Here is a 26,193-nt window from a genome sequence, read left to right as displayed (position 1 = left end):
TGAAAATATTGGTTAATACGATTTACATCAATACAATTTATCAGAAAAATGTTGCAAATGCATGTTTATCATTATTTGTTAAAAATTGTATGATCCATAAGTGACTCTTTATCTAGATAATTGTTATTTATTCAAAATATTCAAGAAATGATTGTATCAAAATCACTTTTTTCTAAATATTTTTTGTTTTTTATTTTTTATTATTTGCAAAAACTGAAAATATTTCTCGAAATAAAATATTTGGTTGCCCTGAAAAGGGCAGATTATCCATTGCTGCAAGGAGATTTCAAGAATTATATTCTTGAAGTTTTCTTCATAATAAATGTTCGAAGTGGCCATCGTCCATTGTAATGCAGGCTCTTATGCGTCGTAATAAATTTATTTGCATCTTCTCCAGAGTGTCATTGTCGATACTCCAAATGGCATGATGCAGCTTGCCATTTAAATCCTCGACGTCTTCGGGAAGCTTTCTGTAAATAATTTCTTTACAGTATCCCCACAGGAAAAAATCCAACGGATTGAGGTCCGGGGATCTTTCGGTCCAACGTATTGGGCTGTAACGGCCCATCCAACGGTCAGGAAATTGTGCATTTAAGTAATTTGTTACTATTCTGGCATTATGTGGTCCAGCGCCATCTTGTTGGAATATAATTTTATTCCTGTTTGCTAATGGAATTTCTTCTAAAAAGTCTGGAATATTTTCAGATAAAAATTCCATGTACGACGCGCCAATTAAAAGGTCGGGCAGAATTACTGGACCCAATATGTTTGTGCCCATGATTCCTGCCCATACGTTTAATTTCCATCGTGTTTGAAAATTTCTGGCTCGAGTTACTCGAAGATTCTCGTCACTCCACATATGCATATTGTGAGAGTTAAAAATTCCTTCTCGTGTAAACAGCGATTCGTCGCTGAATATCACACGAGAAGGAAATTCAGGAACCTCATCTACTCTTTTTAAAAAATTTTCACAAAATGTTCTTTGTAGATAATCCTCCTCTCGTAATTCTTGCACGCGAGTATAATGATAAGCGTGCAATTTTTCTTCTTTCAGAATTCTTTGAACTGTAGAGTAAGGTAGATCGTGTTCCCGAGCAATGACCCGAACACTTGTTTCAGGCTCTTGTTCGACAGCACGAAGGACTCTCTCTACACTTCGCAAATTCCTTTCGTTGCGATGTCTACCGCAATCTTTTTTTTTCGGTAAGACACTTCCGGTCTCGAACAACCGTTGAGATGCTCCAATTATAATGACCGCCGTCGGATGCCTTGCTCTATTCGGATATAATTGTTGATATCTTCTTGCAGCAACGTAGGGTTGGCCCTGGCATTCACCAAGTGCCATCAGCATATCGTAGTACTCTTCGTTCGTGTATGCTGCCATATCGTGTATCGTCCTGACGATGGATCTAACGATCGAAGAATTGATGAGAGCACCGATCGCTGCATCCTATTTAACGGTCTTCGCGGGAGGTTGTTTCCTCCCACCGCACCTCTCCCGTCGAATCAGAACGTTGCGTGATACGTCACCCGCGACAAGATTCGACGGAGGAGGTGCGGTGGGAGGAAACAACCTCCCGCGAAGACCGTTAAATAGGATGCAGCGATCGGTGCTCTCATCAATTCTTCGATCGTTAGATCCATCGTCAGGACGATACACGATATGGCAGCATACACGAACGAAGAGTACTACGATATGCTGATGGCACTTGGTAAATGCCAGGGCCAACCCTACGTTGCTGCAAGGAGATATCAAGAATTATATCCGAATAGAGCAAGGCATCCGACGGCGGTCATTATAATTGGAGCATCTCAACGGTTGTTCGAGACCGGAAGTGTCTTACCGAAAAAAAATGATTGCGGTAGACATCGCAACGAAAGGAATTTGCGAAGTGTAGAGAGAGTCCTTCGTGCTGTCGAACAAGAGCCTGAAACAAGTGTTCGGGTCATTGCTCGGGAACACGATCTACCTTACTCTACAGTTCAAAGAATTCTGAAAGAAGAAAAATTGCACGCTTATCATTATACTCGCGTGCAAGAATTACGAGAGGAGGATTATCTACAAAGAACATTTTGTGAAAATTTTTTAAAAAGAGTAGATGAGGTTCCTGAATTTCCTTCTCGTGTGATATTCAGCGACGAATCGCTGTTTACACGAGAAGGAATTTTTAACTCTCACAATATGCATATGTGGAGTGACGAGAATCTTCGAGTAACTCGAGCCAGAAATTTTCAAACACGATGGAAATTAAACGTATGGGCAGGAATCATGGGCACAAACATATTGGGTCCAGTAATTCTGCCCGACCTTTTAATTGGCGCGTCGTACATGGAATTTTTATCTGAAAATATTCCAGACTTTTTAGAAGAAATTCCATTAGCAAACAGGAATAAAATTATATTCCAACAAGATGGCGCTGGACCACATAATGCCAGAATAGTAACAAATTACTTAAATGCACAATTTCCTGACCGTTGGATGGGCCGTTACAGCCCAATACGTTGGACCGCAAGATCCCCGGACCTCAATCCGTTGGATTTTTTCCTGTGGGGATACTGTAAAGAAATTATTTATAGAAAGCTTCCCGAAGACGTCGAGGATTTAAATGGCAAGCTGCATCATGCCATTTGGAGTATCGACAATGACATTCTGGAGAAGATGCAAATAAATTTATTACGACGCATGAGAGCCTGCATTACAATGGACGGTGGCCACTTCGAACATTTATTATGAAGAAAACTTCAAGAATATAATTCTTGAAATCTCCTTGCAGCAATGGATAATCTGCCCTTTTCAGGGCAACCAAATATTTTATTTCGAGAAATATTTTCAGTTTTTGCAAATAATAAAAAATAAAAAACAAAAAAATATTTAGAAGAAAGTGATTTTGATACAATCATTTTTTGAATATTTTGAATAAATAACAATTATCTAGATAAAGAGTCACTTATGGATCATACAATTTTTAACAAATAATGATAAACATGCATTTGCAACATTTTTCTGATAAATTGTATTGATGTAAATCGTATTAACCAATATTTTCATTTTAAATTGCCGCGTTTTAACTTATGGCTTTAACCAATTGTTCGACACTCTTATAACGACATAACCAATAACATCCAGTCGACTGCTTGATATCGTCGAGCGAACACGTGTTGTGTGATCGTAACGTAGACACGTGTTTCTTCGAGTAATTTTAACGCATCGAATGATTGTAGTAATTAGAGTAGTGATTAATAGAAATTAACAAAGTCGATCGATCGGTTCGTCGCGTAGTTCCGCGTTCATCGATCAAGTACCGAGTAAATAGTATAAATGTGGTGAAATGTGGTAAAACAACTTCGAGGGATAGATCTGGATAAAGGACAAATTTAAATTGAACTGTCGCATCGTAGAAACAATAAGTTGATCGCCGTGTGCGTGAGTAAACGTGCTTAAACTTGTTTGAAGCCCCCTCCTCCTCCCTCCTCCTCCCGTCTCTCTCTCTCGCTCTCTCTCTCTCTCTCTCTCTCTCTCTCTCGCCCCTTTCTTTCCTTCTTGTGCGTTTTAAAAGTGCTACTTTTAACTTGCAAGTGCACATTTAAGTAATCTAATTTGCATTAAATTTTATTATTCGCGGGTCTATGTACATTCATTATAATAATGTAAACCTGAAGATTTTACGATTATCCCGATATTTGACGGCCGGATGACGGAGATCGATATTTGACAAGTTAAATGTAGCATAATTAAAGTGACAGAGGGAGAGAGAGAGAGAGAGGGTTTAAATAGAAATGTGCTGTCCATGTACTATTGTCAGTCATTTGAGCGCAGGAGGTGCTCCACTGAAACACCCGCGTGTAACAGTAAGTCGCGCCGCCCCTGTCTACCACTTGTATCCGACCCGTTATACGCTAACTAATTCTTATTGTAACTTGAAAACTAAGCTCCGGACAAATTTTTGCAAAAGGAAAAATCGTCTCAGAATTCGATTACGAATATGCCAGCTTCGAGACCAATAGGTTATTTTGAATCACCCTGTATACATATATGTATTATGCACTAGGGAACAAAATTGGCCGAGATAAGGTTCCAAAAAACGGAATCCTCCGATTTGGCTGCAAATTGGTATACTACTGTATTTTGGTGCACCAATTACGAATATCATAATGTCACCGACAAGGTCATCTTCAAGGTAAAAAATCAAGGTAAAAATCAGGTTTTTTTTTATTCTTTTAGATATATCTCGGTAAGTATTAATTTCCTAGAAAATGTCAAATAAAAAATAAAGCTTTTGAAATTGTCCACAAAAAAGCTTCTATGCATAATTTAAGGTATACGCGTAATCATCCCAAAAAAGAAATAAAAACATAAAAAAGAAAGATACTGCAAAATTGATACATAGTTTGTATATTAATTATATATATTCCGTAAAAAAAAATGAAGGGGGGGAGACATACGCAGGGGGAAAAGGGGAGTCTGTGCTGGATTATGTGATGGAGAATGAAGAGGTTTGGGAAATGGTAAGAAAAATAAAAGTGGAGAATAGGATTGATTCGGATCACTTTCCGGTGGTAGTATAAATCAAAGGAGAAAAGGGGGGAGCACGGAGAAAGTGACGAGGGGAGGGGAAAAAGTGGGGAGGAGAGGAGAGAAAGTGGGAGTGGTCACAGAGGAGAAGTTTGTTTTGAGAGAAGTTGATGATGAGATAGGGAGAGGAGAGGAATCGGGGGTGGGATGAGAGGATGTAAGGAAGGATATTAAAAGAATTTTGGAGGAGGGTCAAGGAAGGAAAAAAACAGGAGAGGGAAGGGAATCGTAGGATGATGAGTGCAGGGCGGGTAAGAGGGGTGAGGAGGAAATTAAGAAGGTGGAGAAAGATGGGCGGAAGGAGGAAAAGTACAGAGAAATAAAAAGGGAGTACAATAAGAGGTGTGAAGAGAAGAAAAAAAGAGAGAGAAAGGTGAGTAGAGAAGGCGAGGGAAGCGAAGATGGAAAGACAAGTGTGGAAAGTGGTGAACAGAGAACGGAAGAAAAGAAAAGAGATTAACGGGAAAATAAAGAAAAAAGAATAAATGGAATATTTCATGGAAGTTTTAGGAAGGCTGGGGGAAAAGGTGGTAAGAGGAATGAGAAGAGATAGAAGAGTGGGGGGGATGAGCAGGAAGGGAAGAGGGAGGTGAAGAAGGCACTGAAAAGGTTAAAGGAGGGAAAAGCTGCGGAAAGTAACGAAATATCAGGAAAGGTCTGGAAGTACAGCGGGGAAAGGTTGGAGGAGTGGGTGTGGGAAATCTGTGATAAAATTTCGAAAGGAGAGGATTGGATAAAAGAGTGGTGTGAAGAGATAGTAGTGCCGATAAAGAAACAAGGAGAGAAACGGTGGAGTAATATAGGGGGTAACGCTAATGTCGACGTTATACAAAATGTACGCGATGATTCTGGGGGCAAGACTAGAAGGTGAAGTAGAGGAGAGAAACATGATCCTATAGAACCAAATGGGATTTAGAAAAGAGATAGGAACGATCGATAATATATACGTACTAAATTATCTGGTTAACAGGCAGATACATAAAGAGAGGAGAAAATTGATAGCGTTTTTTGTGGATTTGAGGGCGGCTTTTGATTCGGTAGATAGAGGTGGGGAAGATGATGAGGAAGAGAGGGGTAAAGGAGAAATTGTTAAAGAGATGTGAAGATATGCTGAAGGAAACGAATAAAGCAAGGGTGGGGGAAGGGTTAAGTAAGGTATTTTGGACAGGAAGAAGGGTGAGACAGAGGTGTCCACTAAACCCGGGATTGTTTAATTTATTAACGGCAGATTTGAAAAAGTATATGAAGAAAGGGTGGGGAAGGGTAAAACTCAGAAGAGAAAAGATATACACGCTGGCGTACGCGGATGATGCTACTGGCGGAGGAGGAGGATGGGATGAGAGCAATGATGAGTAGATTAGAAAGATATATGAGGAAAAAAAGAAAGAAGGTGAACGCAAGGAAATCAAAGATTATGAGATTCGGAAAAGGAGGGGGAAGAAGAAAAAAGGTAAGGTGGAGATGGAAAGGCCTAAAGATAGAAGTGAGAAAATAGAAATATTTAGGATACGTATTTCAAAGGAATGGGAAGCAGGAAAAGCAGATAAAGAATAGAATAAGAGAGAAATGCTGATGATGGGGCAAGTATGGGGGATAGAAAAAACGAAGTTTAGAAAGAAATAGGAAAAAAGAGTATGGTTGTTTGACGCGTTAGTCAGGACAGTAATGGTGTATGGGGATTTGGGGGAACAAAGATTTGGAGGTAAACTAAAAAGGATGCAGGAAAGGTATTTAAGATGGATGATGGAGGTAGGGTGGAAAGTACCGGAGTATCTGATTAGAGAAGAATTGCAGAAGGACAAGCTGAGAGGAAGAGCAGCAAGACCACCCTTTTATTGAATTTCTTACGTAACATTTAAATTTATCCCGAAATAATGGTAAACAGTTTCATTTATCGTCAAATTAATATTTACAAGGATCTCATTTTATTTAATTTTTTTGGTTTTTTGTTTTTTTTATTTGTTTATTGTTTTGTAATTTTTTTGTGTTTTTATTTGTATGTTGTTTTTTCATTTTTATATTTGTATTAGGTGTTGGAATTAATTCGTAGCGTTTTTTTAGAGAGAAACAACGATTTATTCTAAGTTTAAATATAAAAATACATTACTAAAAATATTTTCCATCGCTTGCCACAACTTTTTCCCATCTTTCGGGTAAGAGACGGATACCCCGTCGAAAAAACGCTTCGTCCTTAGAGGCGATCCATGAATCAATCCAAGTTTTGCATTCTTCATAAGAAGTAAATTTCTCCGCGGACAAACCATGGGCCATCGACCGGAACAAGTGATAATCCGAAGGAGCAATATCTGGAGAATACGGCGGGTGGGTTAGGACTTCCCATTTCAGCGTTTGCAGGTACGTTTGCACTGGCTTTGCGACGTGCGGTCTAGCATTGTCGTGCAGCAAAATAATTTTGTCATGCCTTTCGCTCCATTCCGGCCGTTTCTCCTTCAATGCCCGACTCAAGCGCATCAATTGCAGTCGGTAACGATCCCCAGTGATGGTTTCATTCGGATTCAGCAATACGTAGTAAACCACACCCCGTTGATCCCACCAAATGCAAAGAAGAAGCTTAGATCCATGAATATTACGTTTTGGTACTGATGATGATGGTTGTCCAGGCTTAACCCATGATTTTTTGCGCTTGGGGTTATCGTAATATATCCACTTTTCATCACCCGTAACAATCCGATGTAAAAAACTTTTTCTTTTGTACCGTTGAAGCAGTAACTCGCAAGTCAAAAAACGCCTTTCAACGTCCCTCGGCTTTAATTCGTATGGGATCCAATGTTCTTCCTTTTGGATCATCCTTAACGCTTTAAGTCGTTTTCCCACTGTTGAAAAGTCAACCCCCAACGATGTGGACAACTCTTCGAGCGTTTGAGTTGAGTTCTCCTCAAGTAATGTCTCCAATTCTTTGTCTTCAAACTTTTTTGGCTGTCCAGGTCGTTCCTTGTCTTCTAAGTCGAAATCACCGCTCTTGAATCGCGCAAACCACTTCCGACACGTTTGTTCAGCTAAAGCTTGCTCACCATAAACTTCTTCTAAAATCCTATGGCTTTCCGCAGCAGTTTTATTCATATGAAAGTAATGTAATAAAACTCCCCGCAAAAACACTTTATTTGGTATAAATTTAGACATATTTAAATAATTATAACTTGATGTTATTAACAAGTGAAAGTAAGATGTCGTAAAAATAACACCTAACCTAACAACTGATTTAAGATAAATTTGATTCTGACGGTAAAAACAGAAAACTGTAGTATCCCCGCCATCTCTCGTAAAACGCTACGAATTAATTCCAACACCTAATATTTTAACAATTTAAAAAAAATTTAAATTAATTGTTACATTATAACTTTAGTAATATTAATTAATGGCTATTCTTTATAGTCTTTACAATAATTTACAAAAAAAACCCAAAAAATTAAATAAAATTAGATCCTTGTAAATATTAATTAATTTGACGATAAATGAAACTGTTTACCATTATTTCGGGATAAATTTAAATGTTACGTAAGAAATTCGATACGGGATTGAACCACTTCACCAGGTGGTGGTGGAGGCGGCGGGGATCGCTGCACACCGACTAACCTGTGAATTAAAATGGAAAAAGGGAACTGCGCACACTAGGTTCCCTAGTGGCGTGTTGACCGATTCCATCTTTGGAATGAGGCAAGATAGGATGCCAGCAGTTCGGGCCCTGGACAGGCGCTTTAAAGTGCAGGTCACAGGGCCCGTGGACTGAAAAGATCCCAGCACACTGGTTCTGGCCTGGGACGGGGACGTCTGGTTTACAGATGGCTCCAAAACGGGTACGAGCTCCGGCGCGGGCATCGTTTGCTGGCAAAGGGGAGTGGCGGAGAGCCTGCCCCTAAACGGGTACGCCACGGTCTTCCAGACGGAGATCGTGGCGATCCTAAGATGTGCTCAACTGACCCTGGACGGAAAGGAGGCAGGTGGGCGCGTAAGAATATGCTCGGACAGCCAAACTGCTAACAAGGCACTTAAGGCTCCGATCTGCACTCCGCGGCTGGTCTGGGACTGCAGGAATGCACTGGAGAAGCTGGCGAGAGATAAAGAAGTTATCGTGACCTGGGTCCCCGGTCACTCGGGGATCGAGGGCAATGAGGCCGATCGGGTCGCCAGGGCCGCATCAAGAATGGAGGTATTTGGGCCGGGACCGGCACCTGGGGGTCCCTTTCTGTCTAGGCAGGAGGAAGATCCGGGCCTAGTTGCGGAGTGAGCACCTCAAGTTTTGGAAAAACAAGCTAGGGACCAAATGTCGACAGGCTGGGGTTCTACTGGGGGAAACACTTAGTGAGGGCCTGGTCAGGGACATAAGGTCCTTGAGCAGAAGAGAAGCCAAGCTAATAGTGCAAATACTCACTGGCCATGGGGTCCTCAATTACCACATGCACAGGCTGGGCCGATCTGATATGGCCGAGTGTGGGGAGGATGAGGAGACAAGTCTCCACATTCTTTGTGATTGCCCGGCCTATGCGGGGCTGAGACTAAAACTGATAGGCAATGGACAATAGTCTGCGTGCCGTAGGCGGATCTTCGACTTGAGGACCGCTCAGTTCCATTATTATTATTATTATAAGAAATTCGATAAAAGGGTAATCACCCTTAAATCCTCAAACAGTCTCACTTTTGTTTTGGATGCGTATATAACATATATCTTTTTCAAAATTTTTGAATAAAATTTGCAATTATCTGGGCATTTTTAAAATTTTTGTTTCAAATACAGGGAGTGGTTTACCCCCTAAAAATGATCAAACCGAGTCAAAAATTTTTCATTTTTCATATTTCTTGATGATGCAACTATTTTATTTGGTTCGGGCCAAAAATACTAAATCCTTATATACAAAACAATTAAATCGATACCCATAAATTCAAAAGGGTGTAAATATGGTTTTCCGCCGATAAAAAAAAAATACGTATGTCTTATTTTTACGTCTGCTAAAACATATTCAAAAATTATCAAAATCGACGATTTACATTTGGGTAGTGTTACTTGTAAGACTAAAATATGGCATTTTTATATTTAGATTCTTAAATCTAAATATAAAAACGGCATATTTTAGTCTCAATAAATTGAGCAGGATTATAAAAGTTCAGAAAGATGTTTCCCCAACAAACTCTAAGAAAAACATAAAATACTTAAGCCGAATAAGGGCCAGTATTAAATAAGGCCCACTTTTAAATTTACCATTTAAAAACCCACTTTATGTTTGAAATATATGCTCAAAAGATATGTCATAGAAAGTAGATAAAGACTGAATAGGAAATTAATACCGCTGGCAACACGTTTATTCAGTGCAATGAAAGCTTGTAACAAAGTGGGTAAATCAAACGTTTTTATAAAAATGTGTTGTAAATTTAACAAGTATACATTATTTAATGGTTCATTACAACATATTATAATATTATTCAACTTTCTAACTATAGGAAAAAACAAATATGTATATTAATTTTTTGGAATAAATACACTTTTTTATGAACAATGTATTGATAAATAAGGCCCACTTGTACATTAATTGTTATAGTTATTGTCATTTGTTTATTATGTATATGGCTTGCAACAGAGAATAACGATTTTCAATGATACTAACATATCATAAACTAAAATTGCACTAAAATAGCCAGAATTTCTTATAGTTAAAATATTAATTATAGATAAAACTAAAAATAATTGTGATGTTTTACTAGTATAATAGATCTTAAAAGATTTCGTATTTGTGATTAATAATCATTTTAACAGTGAGTTGGAAGATAATATTTAATTCCTTTGTTATTTTAAATTTATTTTTAATTCGGGCCTTATTAAAAGCACAAGAATTTAATAAGGCCCAATGTCTAAGTTTAAAAACATTTCTTTTTTGTTTACTTAAAAATGTTTTATATAAAAAATAATTTTATTTTGGCGAATGATTGAAATAAACATTTTATTCTCATTTAGTTTATTTCAATATCTTTGTAAATAAAATTTATAAAAAAGAAAATATGTTAGGTGGGCCTTATTCAGCTTGGGTACCTTAGTATACAAAATTTCATGTAAAGAATGTAATGCCTCCTATGTAAGCCAGACTGGCAGATTAAAAATAAGAAAAACCGAACACAGAAACATCATTAATTGAAATATTAAAAATCACTCTGTAATCACAGAACATGGAATTAAACGTGGTCATGGGTTTCACTGGGAGAACGTGCAAATTCGTGAATCGAAGTGTTTCTTGAGCAGGCGTTTAGTGTCCAAAATGCTTCATATTCAGAAGTAAAAGAACAGCTTGAACTTACAATCGGATACTGAATGCCTTCACATTGCGTATCTTTTATTACTAAGAAAATTGTAAAAAAAACTCAAGATCACGTACGTGTATGTCTTCATTGAGAATTTTGCGTACTTAATTTATTCGTTTTTAACGTTTGGCAAAGAACAATTTAATTTAGTTTCCTTTTTCCATCAAGTCGTTATGATTTGTTTTTGTTTCTATCTTGCGGGCTTTCTGTGTTTGCAATGATATATCCATTCGGATCTCATGCTTAACAATCAGTCACTTAGAAGTAACGCTGGAAGAAGCATCACGCTGCAGTAAAACGGAATTTTAATTGTATCTTTATAAATTTCACTGGTTTGCTATCCATTGCTTCACTAATCCTCGTCGACGTGTGGAGTGAATCACTTCATGAATTTTTCTCTTAATTAGAATAATTTGCGCATAATTTCACATATACTTATAAAGGAATCAAATCATCTCTTCTCATAAGGAAATTAGCACATTGGGTTCGGCAGGTCGTGAGTGACTTGTCCGCATATTGAACAGACAATGACTCGATATTTCAATTGAATTTTGCTGGATCTTATTAAGCTAATGATGACTCCAAAGAAAAATCAAAACGTTCAAATTTGTATTAATTAAACAAAGAATTTTGTCTAATTTGTTGTGCGCATTGCTAACTGCGCTGACTCTTATTAGCCTTTGTACTTAATTATAATTTATTAAATTTCTTTTATCGTGAATTTTTTTTGTAATTGTATATAATATGTATAGTGTAAATGTATATAATATCAAAAGCTCTGTAGCGCGCGGCTGTTTTACTCTTTCACATAAATTATTTATGTACATATATTTAAATAAAATGTAGATTTTAATAGCTGCTACGGTAAAGTCATTACAAAAATAGGATACTTCAAGCCGTCCTAGAAAATAAATGTTTCATAAATAATAAAAGAATGATATAAAAACACTGATTTTTTAAAATTTCGAATTTTTCAATAACATAACATAATCAGATATTTCACATCTATTTTTTTGTCAAATATTAGTTATTTTCATTTAGAAGTTAGACTAATCAAAAACAATTTCCCTTTGTTCTAGTTTTTGGATCTTCCTAACCCGAACACATTTCACATGCTGCTTAAGCAAGTATGTTGAAGCAGTTTCTACTATTTGTGCCTCAATACACTTAAACCAAATTTTACATACAGTTTGTAAAGCAAAAAAAAGTTTAAAGACAATGTCTTTTTTACAACTTTCTATTTAATGGGTAATAAAATGTTTAAATTATTATTGCTAAAATATTTACTTATAATCAATTTTGTTATCAAAAGTTGAGCGAAGATCTTTTTCCATTTATTCCATGCCAGCTATATTTTGTGGCAAGTACATTTGCAATTAATCTGCTAAGAATTGCATGCGTTGCTAATTAACTTTGTCTTTTACCAATCATTTTCAAGGAGAAACTATAAAAGAAAAACTCTATCTTAATATCATTAAATATAGCAAGACATAAAGACTTTAAAAATATACATGTAAATAATATTTAAGAAAAACTTTTGTAAAATACGTTCACATTGAAATATATTAGAAGTTGATACAGGGATAAAATCAACGATATAATAATATTAAAACTTTCTTCAAAAGTATAATACACATTCCCTGCTTATATGTGTGTGTGTGTGCGTATGTGCGTGCGTGTGTGTTTATGTGTATACATACAACTTTAGTCAAAGTTGTAAAGCATCTTATATTTTTTAAATACTTTTAATTAAAAGGATTTAAATAAAAATTCAAATGTAAATTATCATTTGCTTCATGAACCTTCTAAATTTATGTATAATGCCAGTAATCAATTTAAAAAATTCAAATAAATGTAAATAGATGTAGGTACTTTATAATTTTAGCCAAGGCTGTGTGTGTGTGTGTGTGTGCGTGTGTTCCACATTTTTTTTTTTACAAAACTATATTTGTATTCTCATTTGCAAATTTTCCTATTCCAACCCAAGTAATAGTATCTTTAATTTCTTCATAAAACTCAAGTGGTTAGTACCTTTGTGGTTACTATTTTTATATTTTCAATAAAAAATCTTATTCCAATACAAGTGGTATTTATTTAAAAACAAATAATATCGAAAAATTGTATAATTTAATTAAACCTAAATATTTTTCCAAAAAAATGTATGAAATCTTTGAATTATGCCAATTATAAAGAGAATATGTTGCTCTTAGAAATAACTGCTATAATACTTTTAATAAATAAAATTCAAATTGAATCATTATTTTATTAAAATCTATTTAGATTTTTTTAGATTTAGATTTAGATATCATTTGGTAGTATCTATAAATTTTTTAAAATAAAATCCAAATTTTACTAACCTTGTATATCCATTGCACAATCTTTTTCTTCTAATCCAAGTGGATGTATTTAATTTAAAAAAGTTTCAATAAAATATGTAACATTTAATCTTAAAAAATTAAAGAGGAAACAAAAGTAAGAAAAGTTTATTAAAATAAAAAATTTTTAATGTACAAAAACTTGGCGCTAGTAGATAAAAAAGTAATAAAAAAATTTTAAATAAGAATGCAATAAATGTAATAAATATCTTTTGTGTATATAAGCGATTCTGATCAATATACAACTTAGTATTAAGCATAGAATAAGTTTACATTTACATTGTTATATTTAAACTTCTAGCAGCTCCAAGTTTTTGTATTGTACATTAAATAAAAATACAAAAATAGTATCACTTAAGTTTTATAGAAAAATTAAAGATACTAGCACTTGAGTTGAAATAAAGAGATTTTTCAATGACAATACAGAAATAGTACCACTTGGGATTTGTAGAAAAATTAAACATATTTATTAAACATATATCACTTGGGTTAGGAAAATTTTTTAATGAGAATACAAAGACAGTACCATTAGGGTTAGAAAAAATAAAGATTTGATGCATAGATGCACACATTTACCATTTTTTTTTACCTTTGTTGAAAAGGTAATTTTGTACTAATAATTATATAAAAAAAATTATTTGCTGAGAACGTTATGGTCTTTGTTTCTTACTTTGTAAATAAGATAAAATTTTATAGTTTGTTTCATACAGTGGCGAAAGAAACTCACTGAATAAATTTCAAATAACAATTTAATTTTATTTAATATACAATTGTTATTTATTAAATTACAATAAAAATCGATAAATGTTAATTCATTATGTTACTATTTCGTTAGATACAATAGATAGAATATGACAAAAAATAATAGAGTATCTGTCATAAGACTGAAAATGATAGAGTATCTGTCATAAGTTTTCCATTGAATATAAATCTTATAAAACCTGATCATGTAAGAAAATATGATTCGTATCTGAACTCAAGCATTCAATACAGCTTATAGAAAATGATACAAATTGAAATTCTACTGTATTCAATTGCTATGAATTCTTTTTTATCAGGGAGAGAACTTGTTAATATTTTCTCTAATTACACAAATTCTTTGCTTTAAAAATACTAAGTAATTCTCTGCTCTAAAAATAAAAATTATATAAGAAAATAATTTGTTTTCAAAACAAAGAATTTGTAAAATTAAAAAATATATTCACAAACAATTCAAATTTGTGCACTTTTTGCATGCACTTGTGGTCACAGGATATACTTATATGTCACTGCATTTCATCGAAAGACAGATTTTCTAACCTATATACTCGTCAACTTCAACAATATCTCGGTTCGCGGGGCAATCTAACACTTTTTTAATCAGATTCTTTCATTTCGTGCAAAAACACGTCTTTTTGCATGCGCCTGTGGCCACAAGAGATACATATATGTCGCTGCATTTCGTCGAAATAACAGGTTTTCTAACTTGTATACTCATCAATTTCAACGATTGATATCTTGGTTTGCAGGGCAATCTAACACTTTTTTTTTGTCCTTTCATTTTATACAAACATACATCAAATGAGTTTAATTTCTTCAAAATTAGAGGTGAGGTGGGATGATTAACTTATTATTGTAATATGTATAGCCAAAGGGGTAATATTACCTTCTGTAGGCTGCGTTCAGAAACGTTAGATATCATTTTATCCTCGTTAATTGTCGAATGTATAAACAAATAGTTGTAAACAAGAATAAAATGATATCTGATGTATTTAGCGAAGTTTCTGAATACAGCCCTACATAGATTTCAATATTGTTAAAATACACATAAAATAATTTTAGTTCTTGTGATAAATACTTACTTAACTGATAAAGTATTAAACGAGCCTGTAACTATTTGAAGCAGGGCTAAGGTACGTTGATAGTTTGACCATGTCATTGTCATTTATAAGTAATAACAGATAGTAATAATATAACCACAAAATGGGTACTTTCTGCTTATATATGTATATAACTATAAACATGTATCAAATGATTCTTTTAATTCAACAGACTGAATACATTAAGCAAAAGGCTTGTGCTTTGTAATTGAACTTTCAATACTTCTCATCTTTTGTTTTTCCTTCAACTATGTGTCAATAGCTTTGTTCTTCTTGCTTACACTTTGTATGTACAGTCGTGTTCATTATAGGCTGTGTTCCGTTTTTACTGGCAGTACCATGGTGGAAGTATTACATGGTGTGTGCAAAATCCGCAAACCACGCCCCTTTTTCGCTTCGGATACCGCTCAGACCCCAGGTGTACCAACTTCGAAAAATTAAATGTTTGATAATATCAGGTTACTACAACTGTTATGATTGCATCTTTGTCCCACTCTGCTATATGTTCGTTGTGTCCTTTTCTCTGAAAGAATTGCAGTTTGTACCGTTTGTAGTACGCGTGATTTCGAAAGACGTACGTAATTCGAGAGATTTTATGTGAAATTTAGTGAAGATGGTGCGTCAGTGCATTGTAAAATAAATAAGAAGCAATACTTAAAAAATGATGAAAGGAGAAAAAATAAAAAAATGAAAAAATTATTTCCGCAACAAAAACATAATTTTTGCAACAAAAAATAAACATAGACCAACTTTTGGTGACTTAGTCAACGATTTGCAAAAATTTTTAAAGAAAGACTGATTCTGCTTCCTTTAGAGTGTTATTATCTCAACAAGACTGCATCGACTTTCGTGGTAGATGAACAACCTATACAAGTCAAACTTCCACAAAAATTAATCAAAGTTTGTAAAATATCAATTTTACATTTACTCGCGGCATTTTGTGCAGATCGAGTAAAACGATCGCGGCTTTTCAAGCGGAACGATCTTAAGAATTTTATACATTACTCGCGGCATTTTATGCGGATTGAGTAAAAAAATGCGACTTTTCAAACGGAGCGATCTAGAAAAAGCACTATATATAGTGCAGTTCGCGGCCTTATGGCGGATCGAACTAATTTGGGAGATAATTAACTGAGAATTCTTTAAAATTAAATTTTTGTATTTGTTTTTTCTTTTTATATATTGAAAGAGACCTTCAAAGAGTCATTTTATTGCATTTTATGTAATTTTATTTGAAGCCTTTCCAGTTTAATTTATGTTAATATATGAACAAACTTCTTCAATTATTGTAAAATATTAAAAAATATTACTTACATGCAAATCACACTCTTCCTTCTGTTCGAGGCTCTCGTACGATATTCACGTATGCGATAAAAAAAGACCGAGAGAATACAACATGATGTGCGTGCAACGAAGACAACTACATTCAGTTGTAACAACTTTGTGGAGTTAAATAAGATTGGTACACCTGGGGTCTGAACGGTCAGAAAACAAGCGAGAGGGCAAAGAATTAGAGAGAGATGCTTGCAAACTGCACACACCATGTTACTTCCACCATGGGCAGTACTGAAAATTTATAGTTCACGTCACATATACTATACATTTTCAGTACTGGCAGTTAATATCGGAATACAGCCATAGTTGCGACACTTTTTCTTCGATGGTTTTTGGAATGTAGCCTTGCTCATCGAGCGGCGAACGTAATTGGTTGGATCCACAAGTAAGAACCAATCATGATCTCAGCTCTTGTTATAGTTGCGTGTTCAGAGACGCATCTAAGAAAAAGTGTCGCAACTATGGCTGTGTTCCGTTTTTACTGGCAGTACTGAAAATTTATAGTTCACGTCACATATACTATACATTTTCAGTACTGGCAGTTAATATCGGAATACAGCCCAAAATGAACATGACTGTACATACATTGACCTAGTTTACACCGAACACTTGACACGCATACTAACAAGTAACTTTCTATTAAATTATTTTAATTTTAACAATACGTGTAAATGTATACGTGATATCTATATTTAATTAATTATTTTCATTCATATTGTACCAGCTTAATATACTATTCATAAAATTTATTACTGAAATTAAGATAATTGAATAGAAAGTTACTAAATATTACGCGTATCAAGTATTCGGTGTAAACAGAGCCATAATCGTGTAATGCCTCGTGCCCACAGGACGCGGCAAGGCTTGCCGCGCGGCGGAAGTTGGCATGGTAGCCAATCATGAAGTTGGCCAATCATGAACTCGATCCAACTTTTGCCGCGAGGCGGAAATTACATCCAGGCGAACGAGACATTGATTGGCTATCGAAATATTCCTCAGCCAACTTCTGCCGCGCGGCAAGCCTTGCCGCGTCCTGTGGGCACGAGGCATAAGTGTATGTACAGTCGTGTTCATTATAGTTGCGACACTTTTTCTTAGATGCGTTTTTGAACGTGCAACTATAACGAGAGCTGAGAACGTGATTGGTTCTTACTTGTGGATCTAACCAATTACGTTCGCCGCTTAAAGAGCAAGGCTACATTCCAAAAACCATCGAAGAAAAAGTGTCGCAACTATAATGAACACGACTGTACACATTGGCGTTTTTCTTGTCGAAAACGTTGAGTTGTGTGATTAAAGGCTATAAAGGACCTCGCACATGAAATGCATAACAGAGCATAAGCGTAGCATAAAGCTTTTGGACCAATAGGAATCTTATGTAAATCAATATGGCGACTTTATGCTGAATGCTCATTGGTTCATCGGTCTTATGTTGTGCTTATGTTATGTTATGCATTTCATGTGCGAGGCCCTTAAGCCTGTTCTACAATAGCATAAACACAAGACCTTAAGGTTGTAAGGCGTGGTTTTAAGAGCTCGTAAGCGAATGAAAAATTTTCATTTCTTACGTTACAACCTTACGGTCTTGTGTTTACTGCTATTGTAGAACAGGCATTAACACACACCTTCCATAACCGTAAGCATAAAGGTATGTGTTCATGGTGTCGCTTGTTGCTCATATTCAGCGACAGACGAGTCACGTGATTTTATATGTCACTGATTTCAACCGTCGCTTGTGTGAACGGAAAGCAGCGACAGAAAGAAAAGAAACATAACCTAGATGTTGTGTAAAATAAATTTCAATCGTTAAATAACCTCAAAGCTTCTCGGGCAGGTTGACGACGCGTATCCCTTCTTTTTCTTCTTGAGGGGCCCTGAATATCAGACTACGAAGGAGTTTCAATGCCAATATTTTACTACGCGTGTTCCAAGTAAGAACACACAAAAAAGTAAATTTCTACATTGTGTGTGTCCAACATGTCATATCAAGAAAGATATCACGAGTGGGCCTGTCAAGTTGCTACAATCATTTATAATAAAAATGAAGAGCAACGTCGACGAAATAAACTAATAGTCGCTGTATACATTGCAAAGTTAAAAAAAAAATATAAAAAAAAGAGATTTTGGATTGATCCATTATTTAAAAGACGACGTGAACATGGTTTTTACTACGCATCTGTTCCAAGATTAACTCCAGAAAATTTTCGAAACTATTATCGCATGACAGTTATGCAATTTGAAGAATTGTTACACTTAGTGGCACCTGCAATCACTAAACAAACGGCAATTAGAGAACCGTTACCTCCTGCAGAGCGACTATCTATAACATTGAGGTTTGTTTGTCCTTATTTCGTGCATTACATTATGAATTCAAAAATAATTATATTTGATATTAATATTTTTAGATATTTAGCAACTGGTGATTCGATGCATTCAATGTCATATCACTTTCTCGCTGGAGTTTCAACAATAAGCCACGTTATAGGTGAAACATGCGATGCTATATGGAACTGTATTCGTCAGAAAGTGATCCCACCATCAAAAACAACAGAGGAATGGCTACACCTTGCTAAAGAATTTGAAGAGAAATGGGATTTCAATCATTGCGTAGGCGCAATTGACGGCAAACATGTTATTATTGAAGTAATGTTACTGATCAATACTACATTCATCATTGGAGATTATAAGTTTGATGCATAAATGATTATTCTTTTTCTAGTGTCCACCTAAAGCAGGCTCATCTTATTATAATTATAAGAAGACTCACAGTATTGTGCTCCTCGGAATTTGTGACGCACAATATATGTTCACGTTCGTTGATATAGGAGCCTACGGTCGTCGCAGTGACGGTGGTATTTTTAGAGATTCAACGATGGGTCTAAAATTTGCATCAAAGGAAATGAACGTACCTGCACCAGAACCTCTCAGCCCAGGTGGACCTCCTTTACCATATGTTCTAGTGGGCGATGAAGCCTTTCAATTGTCAGATTATTTACTCCGGCCTTATCCAGGAAAAGGCGGTTTAAACGACGAGCGAAATATTTATAACTATCGATTGAGTCGAGCTAGGAGAACAATCGAAAATACATTTGGTATTTTAGTCAGTCAATGGAGAATTTTGAAGCGACCAATCAATTGTAGTATAGAAAAGACAATTTCAATTGTTAAAGCCATTATATGCCTCCATAATTGGATTCGTCAGATGGATATTGAAGAAAATCAATATGTTACTTCAACACTAATTGATCGAGAGAGTGATGACGGCTTTATTCCAGGTTCTTGGAGAAATTGCACGGATAATAGTGCATTAGAAAACATAACTCAGTGCGGTTCTAATAATAGTTCTCGTCAAGCGATGCAAATTCGCGAAGAATTCTGTAAATATTTTAATAGTGAAGGTGCCATACCAAGTCAATTCTATCATTGTTAGTTCTTATACTCATTCATTAATTGTATATATGCAATTTAACTTGTCTGAAAATGTATAATAAATTATAAAATATCAGTGGAGTTGATTTAAACTTTATTATAAAAATGTAACAGATGTATGCTTTTAAAAAAATAATAAAACTTAATTTTTTGTGAGTACATCAAAAGTTAGGTTCATCATTTGCTGAATGACATGTAATTGTTGTGTTGGATTCATTTGTCTTAACCTCCATCCGATTACTGCTAATGACGAATCAATTTCATCACATTTGGGTGCTGGTGGTAATACAAGTGGAGTTGATGGTCGACAGAGTGAATCGGCAATTCTATCTAATGCATCGGACTGCTGTCCCGAGGTCTTCTTCTTTTTAGTTGTTGTACCTGTAGTTTATTGGTTTATTATTATTATATTTTGATTATTGATAGAGTAATCAAAATCTTTCATCATTCATTATAGAACACTGATTATTCTTATACTTCTAGTTTCGGTGAAAACCACTTTAGCATAAAACATTCAAAATAGATATTAATATCAAGTACCTGATGCCTCTGATGGGCCATCACAAGTTGCATCATCATTTATTGATTCGCCAATGTTACTCGCAGAGTCATCGACATCAATAGCGTCAATATTAGAAACTTTTCCCCTAAAAATATAAAAATTATAAATTAAAAAGGAAACAATTCAAAAGTGTATATAATTAAAATACTGTATATAATTTTTACTTTTTGACAAGACATAAGTCACGCAAAAACTCCATGGATTCATAGTGGTGCCATTTCTTTGTAGGGAGAGGTCTAGCCGACCCACTAGGGCGTTTTTCAGTATTTATTATTCGTCTATAGGCGTCATGTAAATTTTTAAATTTTTTTTTGCTTCTTCACCACTAAGTTTACCTGTAAATAAAATTTTTCTTTAAATATTTTAACCGTGAATGTTTTTAACGCTTTTTTTACCTCTCAATGTTTCTGACACTTCATCCCAGAGTTTTTTTGTTATGCGTTGACATCGCTGTTCTAATGGAATAGTAAAATCCCACAGGGGCCTTCGTTCTTGAACTAATAAAATTAAAAGTTCCTCGTCATCGTAATTTAATGTAGACTTTGCGATTTTGTCTCTCTCATTATGAGACCTATTTTCCTTTTCAGCTTGTAATTCGTTTGACGAAAGTGTTGTTATAGTTCCTAAAATCAATTTCAGTTAAAAAAATGCAGACTTATTACTATAATTTTCAAGATTTCAAAGTTTCTATTTACCACTAATCTTTTCACGAACCGGCAAGACGACTTCTTTGTTATTGACAAGGCTTCGTCGAACAATGCGATTATCACCTACAAATAATAATATACATTCTTGTAGAATGTTATTTTTTTCAATGATAAAATAAAAATTAAGTATATATATTTTTTTTAAAGATATTTGGAAGACTCATGAGATTTAATAATTTAATAAAAGAGGGCTAATGCGAGTCACACCATGTTATGTGAACAAAGGCTTGATTAGTTTTTAATTGTCGATTCAAACTCGGGTTAAAACGTTCGTACCAATTTGATGGAAACTGATCAATAAACACAAAAGTACTGGTACGCATCAACAATAACGTTGTAACTCTCGTCTCTTTTATTATATTGTATATATTATACCTGTTACTGGATAAAAATAATAATTATTATCCACGAAGAACTTTTTGTATGCTCTTATACAATCATGCATCGGAATGTCGTTTTGATCAATAATTGTTTCACATATCCCGCAGGTATGTACAACAGCTATCTGAAAATTTTATGAAATTATTACAATTTTAATCATTTTTACCCTACTATGCATGTGATCACACTTAACCTCAAAATTATAACAAGCTGAATTCATTCCATTTATTCAACTTTTTTAGTTCCGGTATTTTAATATAATAATTATAAGAGTACAAGAAATCTGTATTAATTAATTTATTTATTTATTGTACTTACATCTTGCAGATCCATATTCAAATTTACTTGATAATCACGTGAAGCGACGTCGCTAGAAGTTGGATTCAATCCTACTTTTCTTCGGCATCGCTAGCGACAAGAACTGGACATAATTTGGTCACGTGACTACTTATCTCGGCGACAAGCGACACCATGAAATTGTACCTTAAGACGTACTGTAAGAATTAGCCAATCACAGTCGAGAATTAAAAAATAAGAATCTGAATTCTCGACTGTGATTGGGTAATTCTTACGGTCTTATGGTTACGGTTATGGAAGGTGTGTGTATAACCTTAAAGGGCCTCGCACATGAAATGCATAACATAACATAAGCACAACATAAGACCGATGGACCAATGAGTATCTAGTATAAAGTCGCTATATTAATTTACATAAGATTTTTATTGGTCCAAAGACCTTAAGGACCTCGCACATGAAATGTATAACAGAGCCTAAGCGTAGCATAAGGCCTCTGGACCAATAGGAATCTTATGTAAATCAATATGGCGACTTTATGTTGAATGCTCATTAGTGCATCGGTCTTATGTTGTGTTTATTAGCGTTTTTCATTGGGAAAACTAGTGCGCACTGAGTGTGCACTCGCCGCTGACAATTGGACGTTTCGGTTCGCGCGATGACGGTGCTAACGGAAACGCCCAATTACCTGCAGCAAATGCACATTCAGTGCGCACTAGTTTTCTCAATGAAAAACGCTATATGTTATGTTATGCATTTTATGTGCGAGGCCTTTCGTCTTAAAGGTGTATGGCCGGTATTTATAGTCGAATCTCAAGTCAGCACCCACATAAAACTAAAACCTCCAATGGACGTCTAATGGACGTCTGCCGTGGAAGTTCGGATCTTCCAGTGGACGTCCCATGGACATCCAATGGACGGCCACTAGGCATCCACAGTTCCGCATTGCGCACGTCCATTGGACGTCCATTAGACGTTAACAAGGGATGTCCATTAGACGTTACGTGGATTATTAATAAAGGGTTCATAGAGCCTTAGTGGATGACAAACCGACGTCACGTGGATTATTAGTAGAGGCTTTATGGAGTTTCAGCAGACGTTATTTAGATTATTAATGGACGTGTACCGTGGAGGTTCGGACCTTCAGTGGACGTCTCATGGACGGTAAAAAAAATTTCTTTTTAAACAAATTTTATTATTATTATAGCTTAATCTGTATTCACTGTTTCACATATAACATTTTAATTCACTAATTACAATTACGTATTATTTTATAAATTTTTGAAACGCATCGGCGCCGGCGGGATTCGAACCTAAGATCTTCGGAACGATAACCTAGTATCTTAACACTGAGCTAAACGTACACTTGTGAGATTGTTAATACAAAGTAATATTTGAAGTAAAGCTGATTAGAACAAGAAGAAACTGGCGTCTTAGTATCGCGAACACTCTTATTGACCTTTTGTTTATTTAGCCTTAGATATTTTTAATATAAATTATATAAATAATTAAAACCTGTTTCTGCCCATGACCAAATCAGTCAAAAAACAATAATTAGAAATAGTATCGAAGCATGAAAAAACATTAATGATGTAAAAAGCCCGTTGCCAAAGTTAATTTTGCAATTAATTGTTATAAACAAATTGTCAAAACTGACTGTAAAGGAGAACTGATTGCGCAATCGATTCACCGAGAAAAATTACTAAAAAAACATATGACGCTTTTTTAATTGTCATAGTTGTTATAATTGTTATAACAACTTAGTTGCATAATTGTTTTGATAAAGAGATAATGACCAAATTCCGTAAAGAGAGCGCATGATGTATGTTGGATAAATGAGTTTAGCGCACTCGTATTTGCCGCGTTTGCTAGTGCCCAAAGCGTTTATTTTAGTTTCATTTTATTGCGACAGGAGGCGTGTGGCGCATCAACGGTCGTTACGCGAGACTCCTCACTTCTTTGTAGAAAACAGTAAGAGAAGCACATGTGCAATTTTGTATTTAAAAAAATTAAAATATATTGCTTTACCATTCAAGTGCATACAGAAGTATTTGGCTAACGGGAATAGATCTGTTATACCTAAGTCACTCCTTCCAATTCCACGAAAGAGACTCAACAGGTTATGGGCCCAGTAGTCTTGAGAGGGAAGGATTTTGTGCGTGGTTAAGACAGTAGTTAGCGGCATTTTGGCAACAGGGTCGTCGTATCACGAAGCACGTGGCGACCATTAGTGTTTTTTCGGTGGCGAAAAAAATCGCGAGAGTTTTTTTCTGTTTGAATAACGTGCGTGGTCGTAGCTGTTGAAAATGCCAGACGATATTTCGGTAAGGCATATCGAAAAGTTAGATGGAACGAATTTCCTGACGTGGAAATTCGAAATGGTGGCTCTCTTTAGAGCAGCGTGTGTGCATAACGTGGTAAATGGTTCGGACCAATTAGCGGCGGACGCAACGTCCGCGGTTCGGAATACGTGGGAGGAGAAGGACGCTAAAGCTAGAGTGCTGATCTCGACGATTCTTGAGAGATCGCAGCTAATCTCCTTAATTACCTGTCAGACCGCGAAAGAAATGTCGGACGCGCTGTGCAGTCAGTATGAGCAAAAATCGGTCTCGAGCAAGTTGCTGCTGTTAAATAAATTCCATGCGTACCGTATGGAAACGGGTGACACGGTGGTGCAGCATGTTTCAAAAGTAAGAAACATGGCGCTGCAACTGAAAAATGTCGGTGAAACAATGTCCGATGCGACCGTGATGGCGAAAATTCTTTCCGGGTTACCATCGAGTTACAGTAGTTTTCAAACGGCGTGGGATAATGTCGAAGAACAGAGACAGACGATCGAAAACTTGACAGAGCGACTGGTGCGTGAGGAAGTCAGACACGGGACAAATGGTGACACTGTCGAAGTGTTGGCTGTTGTCAAAAACGGTGTCGAAAAGAAAAAAACTGGAAACCCGAAACAAAAAAAGAAGAAAGAAGTGAAAGACATAAAATGTTTCAAGTGCCAGGAAAAAGGACACTATGCGCGCGAGTGTCCAGAAAAGAAGAAAAGAGCAGGTGTCAAAGAGAAAGAAGGAAATTCTTCGGAAAAATATGTGCTTGTGGCCGCGGTAAACGAGAGCAGATCGACGGTGCCAGAAAAACGAGTCGAATCCTCGGCGGAACAGGTAAGAAGACTTCTTGCTGTCGATAAGGCAGACGCCTGGATTGGCGACAGTGGAGCTTCTCGACATATTTCTCATCGGCGTGAGTGGTTCGAAACTCTCCGCACGGGTGTGAGCGGCATTGTGGTGCTTGGAAATGATGTTGAATGCAAGATAGAAGGAGAAGGGAATATCAACGTCGAAGCGTTTGTTGATGGCCACTGGAATCGCGTGAGAATCGAGGGTGTTCTATATATCCCCGAGATAAAGAAGAATTTGCTCTCGATGGACGCCGAAAAAGGGTGTTTTGTCGGCTTTAACAATGAAAAAGTGACAGTATCGTTAAAGGATGAAATAGTTATGATCGGCGTAAATCAAGGAAACGCGATTTATCGAATGCTTGTCCGCGTAGTGTCTCCGAAAGAAACGTTGGAAATAAACGTGTCAACGGCCGATTTAAAAATTTGGCATGAGCGTTTAGGAGGTGCGCGTGCACTTGAGGACATGGTTAAAAATGATCTCGTGACCGGTGTGAAGCTAAAAAATACAAATAAATTTTTCTGTGAGCCGTGTCAGCTGGGGAAGGCGCATCGTAAACCGTTTTCGGAAAAATCGAGTTCGCGAGAAGTGAAACCGGGTGAATTCGTGTATTCTGATATTTGTGGACCGATTCAGGTAAAATCTCAGGGAGGCGCGAGTTACTTTGTGACATTCACTGACGAAGCCTCGAGTTTTTGCCATGTTTATTTTATGAAACACAAGGACGAAGTGTTTGAGAAGTTCAAGATTTACGAGCAGCTGGTCGAAAATAAATTCGGATCGAGGCTGAAGAAAGTGAGATCCGACAACGGCCGAGAGTATAAAAACAAGAAGATGGCAACGTATCTTGAAGAAAGAGGAATAGACATGGAAAATTCGGCGCCACATACACCCCAACAGAACGGGAAGGCAGAGAGGGCTAATCGCACGATTTTCGAAAGAGTCAGAACAATGCTCCGAGCGAAAAATCTCCCGAAGACGTTATGGGCTGAGGCTGTTAATACAGCTGTATACGTGCTCAATCGAACAACGCATTCAAGCAGAAAAGGTCTCAAAACGGCGTATGAAGACTGGACCGGAAGGAAACCGGAGTTAAGTCACGTAAGAGTGTTCGGATCAACGGCATTTGCACACGTTCCCAAACAATTTCGAAAGAAACTTGATGACAAAGCGAAGAAGTTGCTACTGGTGGG

At 36.1% G+C, this 26,193-nt stretch overlaps 3 protein-coding genes across 8 annotated transcripts in view; 1 reads left to right on the top strand and 2 right to left on the bottom strand.

Moving 5' to 3' along the window:
- Nucleotides 1–15,474, bottom strand: part of LOC105198920 (solute carrier family 35 member F6) — a 115,785-nt gene extending 100,311 nt beyond the window's left edge. For 3 of the 6 annotated variants that reach the window (XR_005575133.1, XM_039451305.1, XM_026140484.2), the window contains exon 1: nt 15,096–15,472. Coding sequence is in view for 5 of the 6 variants with exons in the window: in XM_039451305.1 (XP_039307239.1) it covers nt 15,096–15,178 (83 nt within the window). In the remaining variant the exon portion in view is untranslated. Of the gene's footprint in view, nt 1–12,166; nt 12,324–15,095 lie in introns of all 6 variants that reach the window. The other 3 variants (XM_039451303.1, XM_039451304.1, XM_026140483.2) reach the window with 3 other exon arrangements.
- Nucleotides 15,475–18,111: 2,637 nt separating this feature from the next.
- On the top strand, nt 18,112–19,958 carry LOC120358046 (protein ALP1-like). Its single transcript, XM_039450535.1, has 3 exons — nt 18,112–18,781; nt 18,854–19,091; nt 19,168–19,958. Exons 1-3 carry the CDS (start codon nt 18,426–18,428, stop codon nt 19,876–19,878), a joined length of 1,305 nt encoding a protein of 434 aa, XP_039306469.1. The 5' UTR covers nt 18,112–18,425; the 3' UTR covers nt 19,879–19,958.
- Nucleotides 19,955–22,020, bottom strand: LOC120358047. Its single transcript, XM_039450536.1, has 7 exons — nt 21,846–22,020; nt 21,522–21,651; nt 21,135–21,209; nt 20,835–21,062; nt 20,604–20,774; nt 20,418–20,524; nt 19,955–20,258 (listed from the first exon to the last, which is right to left on the bottom strand). The coding sequence occupies exons 1-5, from the start codon at nt 21,858–21,860 to the stop codon at nt 20,710–20,712; spliced, it is 513 nt and encodes a 170-aa protein (XP_039306470.1). The 5' UTR covers nt 21,861–22,020; the 3' UTR covers nt 19,955–20,258; nt 20,418–20,524; nt 20,604–20,709.
- Nucleotides 22,021–26,193: the final 4,173 nt, after the last annotated feature.

Source organism: Solenopsis invicta, chromosome 6 (assembly GCF_016802725.1).
Source record: "Solenopsis invicta isolate M01_SB chromosome 6, UNIL_Sinv_3.0, whole genome shotgun sequence".
In the NCBI taxonomy this organism is placed as follows: Eukaryota; Metazoa; Arthropoda; class Insecta; order Hymenoptera; family Formicidae; genus Solenopsis; species Solenopsis invicta.
Note: the sequence above shows the minus strand (reverse complement) of the source record. Positions and strands in the feature narration are given on the sequence as shown.